The sequence below is a fragment of the Anarhichas minor genome, unplaced genomic scaffold, assembly GCF_050575085.1.
Source record: "Anarhichas minor isolate MPS153535 unplaced genomic scaffold, ASM5057508v1 ptg000041l, whole genome shotgun sequence".
NCBI classification, from domain to species: domain Eukaryota; kingdom Metazoa; phylum Chordata; class Actinopteri; order Perciformes; family Anarhichadidae; genus Anarhichas; species Anarhichas minor.
The window spans coordinates 1,604,090-1,615,605 of NW_027466487.1; the positions used below are offsets into that span (position 1 = coordinate 1,604,090).

Sequence of the window (11,516 nt, forward strand, 5' to 3'; positions counted from 1 at the left end):
ATATACATCTCTTTCCTTCTGTCTCTGATTTATGCACAATTTACAATTCTGATCACATCATGCCAGCTCCCCTGGGAGCCTGTCTAGCAGATGCACCTTATGGAAATGAGGCTCTGAGGTTATATATATATGTACATATATATATATATATGTAAATATACCGTATATATATATGTATATACATATACACATATACGTGAGGTGGAGGCAGAGTGGTTCGTGGTTGTGTGTGTTTTATGTGTATTTGTTGGGTTTGGGGTTTGACCAGAAAGCTAAAAGCAATAATTTATCTTTTTAATTGTGGCAAAGCCCCCGGTTCCGTACCACATACAATACATTATACCCCACATTAAGTATGTATGTATGTAACATTTAACTCCACAACATGTTGGTTCACATCTTTAATTCAAAGGCATGTGGTATCGCCACAGTGGGAACAAACTGGTCTTTAACTCCCAGTGAGAGGTCGGAATGCACAGCGTCGCTGATGAAAGAGCCCAGCATGGCTCGCTTTAGCCCAAGAAACTGCAGAGACACACTCAGGGCATGACCTCCTCCCAGGTCTCTCAGGGGGCATGTTGCCCTTGCAAAGCATCTTTGGCCTACTGTTCATTGTAATGAGGTGCTCTGCTACCGAACAGCAGGATGAACTGCTAATGCTGGGTCCCACCGGGACCGGCTTGCCACTTGTTCAAAGCAAAGAAAAAAAAATCTGCTTCAGACAATCTTGATGAAACAGTGCGCGGCACGGCTGGCGTCGCTCTCCCACATTTAACATCAGCATTTCCTCGCTTGCCATCCTCTTCGTCTGTCTCACTTGTTCCCATTGAACCCGTAAACACATTATTTTTTATTTTTTTGTTGCTCTTCTTCTCTACGTTCTCCCTCTCAGTATCACTTGGCCACTGAGGGTGGTTACCATGGTAACACCACCCACAGGAGGCTACCTTCTCTGTTACCGTAGCAACCGGTTCCCTACAGAATCTCAAGCATGTCACTCTCTCTCTCTGTCTTATCAGTCTCTCTCTCTCTCTCTCTCTCTCTCACATGAAAGAGTCCCCATATGTTCCACTTTCTATCTGCGTCAGTCGCTGACGCTGATCGCTGGCTTCATGGTTGGTTAGCTTTCCTTATCACTGTCTGTTGATTGTTTACGCGCCACTTCAATTTCTAAAGCAATACTGGGCCTTTCTCCGTTGGGCTTTAGAGCGAGCACAACCTTAAATCTATATTGTAGAAATGTTGTTGCTATCAAATGTGTTTCTGTGTCCAAAATGTCTAATTATAAAGCAGTGCAAATGACAATAAATTGAATGAGTAATAACTTTATCTAAAAGTACAAATGTGACTCCAAAGGTATTAATATAATTCACAACATTATTGTAAAATACAAATCATATAGAAATAAGTCATTTATCATGAAAGACGGTAGACATAATGCTGGCTTTGGCTTCTCAGACGTGAAGATTTACCACTGTTTCTACCTTTCGTATGACTCTTTGGGGTGGCCTGATGTATTTTTAATCGCTACATTGAGATCCAGGACATTGTGGTGGCCATTTTTCTCTGATAGATTCTTTCATTCAACAATTCTACAGAAAAAACTACAGAATTATGAAATGAGAAAATGTTATAAATATAGTATAATATAATATTACATCAATGGTATTAACAACATATATAAAGTTAATATAATATACCATATTTCACAATATAGCTTAGAGTACTAATGCACCACTGTCAGTGACAGCATTGAATTGTATTCTTGTACTCTTTGTAAATCTCAATGTGGTGACTCAGTAGCGGACTAAATGATTCGTCACATGTTCCTCTGAGGGTTCCTGCGCTTCAGGGCTGCACAGCCTGCGTGTTACAACACAACTGATCATCTCTAATCAACTTCACCAACTGTCTGTCCTTCCAAGACTTCCTTTTAGTACACTCATACCCACTATTATTACTACTATTGTATGCACGGTATTCAAAATAAGCACTTTTACATTTCAATAGAAGTAGAAAGCAGTTCAACAAATCAACTGACAACAAATCATAACGATGACTGACATGTCCTATCTTGCTTTGGCCCTCTCGGTGTTATTTTAGACCGGGCCACTCTGGTGAGATAAAGCGTGCGGGCTGCGCAGTCTGCCAGTCTCTGCTGCAGAATCACTCAGTAGATTAAATATTAGTGTTATCTCATTTCCTAAGGCCATGAAGTCTCCACAGAGTGAAAGATTGAAGGGAAAGTGGTTTAATCATTAAGACAATCGTACAAAAGACCCCTCACCGGGGCCTGGAACCTCCATTTGTGCTTTGTGTCGTTATTACATTCTTTTTCCAAACAACTGCTACAGACTTATGCGAAGTATCCAATATGTCAGACGAGCTTGTGCGAGTATTGGCCGTTAACTGGCACAATGACCCTCAGCTGAGTAAAGAATGGAATTATATTTGTCTTATTGTTGATGATTAACAGCAGCCACTGCAACACCTGAGTCTCTTTATCATCTATAGCTGCTTTTACTGCCACCTGGCTTTTTATGCGCAAGCCATATACTGTATAAAATAGAGGCAGAGTCGATTGCAGGCAGTCTTTGGAGAATATAAGATGGATTTGCTGAATGCTGAGCATCGAGTCAAATGCTGTGGGAACATTTTGTCTCAGGGGAGGGGAGGGCATATTTGAGAGTCCTTTGCTGGAAATGTACACTTCACTACAATATATTCCACCCAAAAACACTTTAACACTGGTAAATAAACAACTGAGGGCTATGCTTTTAGTTGCATCAAATTTCACTTTCAAATATAAAACAAAAAGTGTCCCATTGAAGAACTCATTGAAAATCCAATATTCAATATTAAGCTAACTTTACTGGTTACACATACACCTCTTAGCTGAGAGCAACATGTTCACGTCAGTTGTCTGGGGATTGTTAAGAAGCATTCTGGGAAAAGTAGGAAGTCACTAAAAGATCATTTGGATTCATGCATTAAGGGAAAATGGGTATAACCAACAGGAAAATTACAAAACTCACAAATAACATGCTGAACAAAATTGACATTCTATCTTATGGTACATATTGTTGGGAACTTATTGTTCATATTGTAAGAATATCTGATGGTAACACTTTTGTTTAAGTGCATTAGTAAGGTGGAGCGACAACAGAGAACCAGCATGTGCAGAAGATAGAGACAGTTAGAGGCAGATGTCTGAAAATATCAAGAATGAAGGAACAAAAAAATTGCAAGAAGAGCAAAGTGCACGATGAAGGGCGAGTTCGGAGCATGAATTATTCAAGAACAATCAAAGAACACACAAGGAAAGTGAAAAGATGTCACTGGCCACTGAAAGCTGCTGAGGCAGATGGAGGAGCAGTGTCTGGGAGAGTGGGTAGGGGAGGGGTAGGGAGTGCCTTTGGGATGTGGCAGGGGAGGCTGGGGCGTACACAGAGAGGAGGGATGAGACGGGCCAAGGCAAGGAGGAGACAGGCGTGGGGATTTTCTTTTGTGTTCTGTAGAGCAAGGGCGGGGAGTGGACCTGGAGGGCGTAGCAGGGGGGGGTAACAAAAAAAAACCAAGTAGCATGAAGAGAGAGGGCTCGCATCGGAGCGTTGAGAGGATGCGTGACAAGTGCCAAAGCCCAGTAGACAAGCTAGAGCCCAGACCTTTCCACGGCCTTCAATAATTGATGCAGCTTCTGCAGCTTGCCATCTTTATAAAGCAGCAAGTGTGTGGTGAATGTGTGTGTCTGTGTGTATATTTCGGAGTTATCTGTGTGAGTCTATCCATCAGTAACACTGTACCTTCGTTTCATTTGGATTAATGTCTTAGAAATGAGCTTTTAGTCCTTCTGATAGGAGCTGTCTGTTTTGTAGCCAATGCAGTGCAAATGATGGCAGAGCGAAAAAGACCTGGCAAAAAAGTACATCCATTTCCCTCCGTAACAGCTCCCAATGTTCTCCTGTAGAATTGTAATACTGGCCCAATCAGTCTCAGTGGACTCAACGACCTCACACTCTCTCAAACCCTGCAGCCACGGCCGTTAAGGAACATTTTCCAGTCCCTCTTTAATACAACTCAGTGCTCCACTCTGGCCACAGGGTTTTTCTTGCCTCTGCCCCTCGTCTCATTTCAAGGCCACCTGTGAATACATGTACATGACAGAGATTGATCTCCCTGCTCTCCCGGCTGCTCGGGCTGAGCAGCAATAGGGCTGGGTTCCACCATTAGCATGCACTCCTCCAGCCTGCAACCCACATAACATTCTACATGCTCTACATCACTTTCACTCCCTATCCTCCCTCACCCTCTCCTTTTCCCAAATCATTCGCCATGCAAGGGCAATCCTCCTCCCCCCCCTCTCTCCAGCAGCCCTCAATCTGTTTCGCAGTGCTTTTCTCTTTTTTTCCTCCTGAACATGGAGGACAAGTGTTATCGCCACACTGCAGATGTTTTCGAGAGGGCTCCTCTGAAACCTCCCACAGGCTGCAGCAGGACTAAACATCTCGCTAGGCCCTGGCATTAAACTTTTCCGCAAAAATCCAAGTCATTAGGCTTACTGAGGCAGTTATGTGGGGTGTGAGGACCTTGGGCTGCAGTGATATCTCTGCCCTGCAAGACTATGTAGAGGAGCCATGGCTGGATGTGATCAGGATGGCTATGCTCGTCTCAAACTCTCTATATGTGACACTGAGCAAACACATGACATGTGCACATCCCACCCCACAGTCCCAGACACAGGCTCAAGAAGTCATATTTGATCTGCAAGTACTCAAGGTTTGAAATTGCCTCATGAATCTACATATATGTTATATGTGACATCCAGGAAGTGGATGATGAAAGGTAAAGTAATCTTTAGGAATTTAATGCTATCCCTAATTATGTCTAACCTAGAAACAGCCATGCAGTCTGGGGAAGCCAAAGAAATGAACTCATCAAACACAGTGCATCAGGTTTTTCATGACAGGCTGTAGAGATGACACCAAGTGATGGGCCTTACAAGCAAACATTATTAAATGCTGAATTGGGAATTACTCCCTTTCCAGCTGAGACACATGATTTGAAATATTTCAGAAAGGCCAGAAGACATGATTGAATCATCTAAACCAGGAGGTTTGGGAGAGTTTCCCTGAATCTATCGGGAGGATGCTGTGCAAATGTGCAATTAATGTATTTTCAGCACAAAAGCTGCATTTCCATGCCTGGAGACACAAACACAAATGCATACTTCATCCGCACTCTAAACGACCAGCAGCGATAATAGAAATTAAAACCGCCCAATAACCCTCTGAATCACACAGCACGAGGCACTGTTCAATGTTGTCGATTGCTAGAATAGCGAACAGAATACGTTAATATCACTCATTAGTCTGTCACCTCTGGTAACAGCTCAATTTCTAGGGCTCCTTTCCGCAGGTACAGTGTAGCTCTTATTTCACAGTGACTCTGCAGGATTTAATCTTGGTACTGTGAGTGTGCTGCGCTTCAAATCCTTGGAAAAGAAAGTCAGATACAGAGAAAAGGGGGAATAACATGTGATACAACACAATGGTATGCTTTATACCCACTGGCACACAGATATAGAGAATAGCAAGCACACGGGTAATCCATTAGTGGAACTCGATTATCTCTTGGCTCTAAAATTAATTAAGTGAGTGTAGGGAAGGGTGTGTGTTTGAGAGAGAGAGAGAGAGAGAGAGAGAGAAAGAGAGAGAGAGAGATCTGGTTTTCTTTTTTTTTGTTTTTTAACAAATCCTCTTGTGTTACTGCATTGAGAGGCAGATGGGGGTGGGAGGTGATTGGATCTGTATGGCTGTATTCCAGCACAAGGCCTGAAATTGCTGTTGGTGGGGATGTGGTGTTGGAAGAGGGGGGGGGGGGGGGGGGGGGGGGGGGTTACGCAGCGACTTTATGACTCACCATTTTTATTTAATTCTTCAGTCATAAAACCTGCGTCCTATCCTTCTGCTCGTTGCTTCCATTTTCTCTCCCTCCCAATCCTCCTTTTAAGCTTTATGCTGTCCCAGACCTTCTGTATAAAAACCTGTAGATGTTTTTGGGTCTGCCACTACTCTTCTCTTAAAGCCTCTCTGTACTGGAAAGATCAGGTTCACACTGCAGTCATTTGTCTTGATAAATACAGAGCTGGTCGACTAAAGCTGAGCATACCTGTAGCCCTTAGCCTCCCTTTTTTTTGTCAAAATGGCTACACACAAACACAATCTTTGTCTGATTGCTTTCATAAATCAGATCTTCCTGTTTGGGGTTTTGTTGGAGCATATACTAAGCTCACTAGCTTCAGCCTGGCTTTATGTTTTGTTGGTAAGTGAGTATTCGTAATACCATAGTGATTCCCTAATGTTTGTGATCTTAAAGAGTAGGCCCGGCTGGTATAGGAATATACATCGCAGGATGATATGAAGTTGTCAGCTGTTAAAAGATTGAGCCAAACCATTTCTGCAATAGCCGTCTTTTTTAAATTGTGCTGTATTAGATCATCGTAGGCAATTTTCCAATCAGTTACCAGGACTTCTTAATGACAATAGCATATCTTTTTTATTTGTTTTGCACCAATGCGATGAGGTACTTGGATTTGGTAGATTATTTAATTTCCGGGATTAGCCAACAACAACAAGACATCGCTGTTTCATCAGTTTAACAGTTTCTCCATTGATTTCCCAGAAATCATGATAGGGCTGCGTGATATCGATAAAATCTTCTAAAATGGTACAAATGATGTCATACCACAATAAGAACTGACACAATACGTCTATTAATCAATTATCAATGAAAATAGAAATAATTAGCAACCATTCTGATAAACAAATAATTTAAGTAACATTTTCTGTGTTTCTTACTCTTTTCTGATAGTGAACTGAATACTTGTATTAATTATACTTATATTTGGGATTTGGAGTGCTGGTTGGACAAAATGACAAGATTCCCGAATATGTCAACGTTGGCCTTTTTCAAATAATTGTTAGTTGCAGCGCAGATCACAATATCTACTGTAAACACATTGTGACATAACATTCATTTGAGAATGTGTTAATGGCTAAAAGAACTACACAAATAAAATACCTGAAAAACAACTTTGATTTTATGATCTATAGATTCCATAGAGCAGCGACTGTGGCTAAGTGGAGAGCAGGGCCGTCCTTCAATCAGAGGGTCGGCGGTTCGATCGGCGGCTGCTAGTCACATGTCGATGTGTCCTTGAGCAAGACACTTAACCCCAAAAACTGCTCTCGTAGCTGTGCCTATACGGTGTAGAAATGTGATAGAATCTGAATTGTAAGTCGCTTTGGATAAAAGCGTCTGCTAAATGACTGTAATGTAATGTAATGTAGATACACATACAGCAACATACAGATGAACAGAAATCTTCATGCATGCACACATTCGTCCCAGCTCACAACAGTGTCAGCGAGGCAGATTGTTCAGGGCTGCTGTTGCAGAGGGAACAAAACTCCTGCTGAGGCGAGCTGTTTTCCATCTCAGTGTTCTGTGTCTCCGACTAAATGGCAGTAATGTGACGTTTGAATACACCCAAAGATGTTCAAGGGAAAAAATGGTATTTTATCTCACAGTATTGTTACATCACTCACCCCTATATTATTATATGTATCAAATCATAATGTTATTTACTGTGATGTGATGTGATTTCCACATTGCCCACTCCTGTTAAAGATTAAATAGTTTAAAGACCACTGTCGCACAAAACCCAACAAATTTGACTTCATCCAAACGTCCTGTGCTCCATGAATGTCAGACTACGTGATTAAGAAGTTTAAAGGCTGCACGTGAAGGTGGTTGTTTCTGTCATGTTTTTAAGAATGACCTTTTGTATCAGAACTGTTCCGGTTGTCAGTTAGCTTAATGCTCTGGGTGCAGCGAAAGGTACAGTAAATGTTGTTGCAGCTGAGATACCTGGGAGGCCATTACTGGACTTGGCTCAGGTGACAACCTGGCATCAATGTGTCTGTCCAATCAGAAGACAGGATGATGCTCAATTTGTATTTCAGCTAAAAATGATCATGGCTTTACTAATCCAGAACACTGTGTGGACATTTAATTTGATTATCTTCTGATTATGCATTAAATATCGCACTATAAAAGAGAGAATTAATCCAATTTGCACATTTCAGCTGAGTGAATGTTGAGTAAATTAAGGGATGCTGACAGTTTTATTGGGTTCTAATACCACAGTGTAATCCAGTCAGCCAACCCTCTCATGGGGTAATCTTCAGTGTAAACCTTCATGGGCAGGTCTCCTTGTATGAAGCTAAAGCCTGTTCCTCAGCATAGCAGTAATCCCACTAAGGCTCTTAGAGAAGTGAAATTATTTCAGAATGAAAGGAGAGGCATTATGACTGTTACTGTGGAAGATGGCTAATAAATAAACATCTCTCAAAGCCTCTTAGGAACTCAGGGAGATCTTGAACGAACAGTCAGGATGCTCAATATTCTATCTCCGACACTGCGGCTTCATTCACTCTTCATTTCCAGGTGGAACAGTACGTTTGACCTGAACCATAGCTCCAGCTTGGACGTCATGACTCATCCCCCACCTCCCCCCTCCACACTCAAGCTCACATCCAGCACCATCTTGCTCCTGCACACAAATGCCCGTGCTCCAACCTGAATTCATGCCTCAGGTCTATTACAGGGGGGGGGGGGGGTGATGGGTATGTCCATCAAACTGTGCGTCTGCTGCAAGACGTGATGAGACAGCCGGGAGGTGGAAGCAGCTGGCGGCCCATTGATCTGTCGCTCTCTACCAGAGACTTTCACTATCTTCTCGCTATTGATGGAGACAGATGCCAATAGGATGACCTGTACCTCTCATTGGTAGTGTACTCTGTATCGCACTCTATGACCAATGATATATCAAAGTCGCCCCCCTCTTGGACGATCAGTTTATTCACATGCATTTTCACGGCAACATCATTTAGAAATAGAGGTATTTGAAAGAAGACCATCCGCTGAAAATCGGACGTTGCCTGATTCACTGTGAGATTAAATTGGGACTTTTTCTAATCTAATTAGTGTGCTGTCATGACGACCAAATGTAACACAGAACAGCAATTGAATATGCATGACTCCATCCTGCTCCGGAGCTGCACCACTCCTCTAAAGGACGGATGCAAGCTGATTTCTTCCTCTGACAAGGCCAGATGGGACGCAATGAGTAGGGGATATGATCTCCATCCTTCAACAGAGCAAAGGGCCTTTGTGACATTTTTCATTTCAAATACAGGCCCAGACTTGATGCAGTGAGCAGAATACACTTTAAACCACATCTCTATGAAGCCTCTCATATTTACGTCCTGGAATATCAGCTTCCATACATGTGTTATTGCTGCATTTGCATTTAAAAAAAAACCCTCACTATCCCTGCATTTTCGTTGCCGCTGTGTGCCATTACTCTTGTTGACACAAGACAGAGCGCGAGGATGCATTTACAAATTAAACCTGCCCTAGATAAGGCTGCGTGTCAGCAATATGGAGATAGAGGCAGCTGTGTGCGTGGCATGTGTGATGTCGACGTGAACTATAACACAACCACATCGACATTTAGCTAAACAGACAGCAATATTGCAATGCGCCATCGAAACAAATCGTTCAGATTGCTCTTACCTCGACGTTTCCCCACACGCAGTAGGACAACACAGCCATCAATATAGGTATTGCGGTATGTCCCATTTTCTCTCCTTCTTTTGTCTCTTTTTTTATATTTTGTTAAATAACTGCCTCCACCAGACGCTGTCTGTTACATCAGCAGAAGTGATGGACACTGCGTTCGTCTGCGCCTTCCTGCGATATCTCCTGCGTCTGAGTCCTGCTCGCTCTTGCCGACGGGCTCTCCAATGGCAGACTGGGATTTTATGTGGATGAGGCGTGACAGAACCAAGCCCTGTTTCTGCGGGTATTTATCAGAGTTTACTCATGGCGTCCTCGCGATGGATTAGGGAAGAGAGACATCTGGTGGTGTTGGATAGAGAATGCACGGCAGGAATCGCCTGCTGATTTTCTGCGTCTGTTTAAAGGGAGAATCTACCATGAAAATGAAATGAACATCTTTATTTTGTTTCAAACTGAGCAAACAGACTGACTGTATGACATCCCATGGGGAATAGTCGTTGATACCATAAAGAATAAAACTCCTAAAGATCCCTCCAACACAACGTTTAAGACTACAAAATAGCTCAATTACCCAATTAAATATTCTTAAAGCTGCACCTATACTCATTCACACCCATTGGATGATCCAGAATCTATGAATATTCAAGACATTTTCATTTCAAAATGTTAACTTTTTTTAGCTTGAATAAATATATCGAATGTAATAAATTGCCGAAATACATTTGAGGGGTCACGAGGTGCAAGCGAAGAAAGAAAAAAAGATACATAAAGTTGCCAGTTCATCATGAACAGCTAAGTAGAACTAATGCAGTCTAATACAACAGTCCTGCAATAAACTACATGCATCACACTAAGTGTTTCTATGTATACCCTGATCTGAATGGGGTGGACAAAATATTAGAAACACCTCTCTGTATAGCGTGGTATATTTCAACAGCACTATATCTGTAGCTGCCAAAATGATCAGAAAGTTAAATCTTGAGCTCTCAAAAGAAGTTTCAACCAAATCTGAACATTATAAACTTCATGAAGATAGAACTGTTGTCTTACTCCGTTCATTTAGACATGTGCACCAAATACACTGGTATTGTAATATTTATTTATTTACTTAGACTTTTCTTTTTTGTAGTTTTTTTCTTGCGCAATTATAGCCTCTCAGAATTCTTCTAATGAAACAATCTGAGAGGGAATCATATTTTTTGGTGTAACTGCTCACAACTGATGTGGCCACAACCTGAACAACACTGAAGAAATGATTATATTGGATAACCCGGATCACCGTCTCCACCATATGCAGGGACAGCGGAGCACTTTCTCCAACAGACTCATCCAGCTCCGCTGTCACAAGGACCGATACAGGAGAACATTCCTGCCCACTGCTATACGACTCTATATAAATCACCTCTGGTCAGATCATCCTTCAATTGACTACAACACCGCTACACTGTTGTTAATTTAATTTAATACCATTCTATTTTATTTATATACTGTACATTTTTTTTATTTTCTTTAAATCTGAAATACCCAAAAACTGTAAAGCATCACTCTATTGTTAGAATGTTACTTATTCCAAGATTTGTTTTACACTTATTACTGTCAATTATGTGATTTTTGTTTTCTGGGTTTTTGGCAGCAACATCCGCAATTGGTCAGCAGGGGGAACACACGTTACGATAGTAAAGGACAAAACAACGTCCTCTTACGTGCCTGGAAGTCTCCAAACGGAGCAGCAGGTGTTTGATTAAAACGTCCCCCTGCACCATTTTTATCAGTCAGTGAAGACTTACGGGTAATTAGTTGGTGCCATGACAGTGGTCTTACAGGTCATTTAAGAACAGTAGTGTGGTTTTGCCCACTGACGTCTACAGTGC

The 11,516-nt window shown here is 41.9% G+C and overlaps 1 protein-coding gene across 1 annotated transcript in view; it reads right to left on the bottom strand.

The window, feature by feature from the left end:
• Positions 1-9,865, bottom strand: part of aplp1 (amyloid beta (A4) precursor-like protein 1) — a 31,123-nt gene extending 21,258 nt beyond the window's left edge. Inside the window, exon 1 of the mRNA XM_076109608.1 lies at positions 9,640-9,865. Within this exon, the coding sequence (XP_075965723.1) occupies positions 9,640-9,705 (66 nt within the window). The 5' untranslated portion in view covers positions 9,706-9,865. The remainder of the gene's footprint in view (positions 1-9,639) is intronic.
• Positions 9,866-11,516: the final 1,651 nt, after the last annotated feature.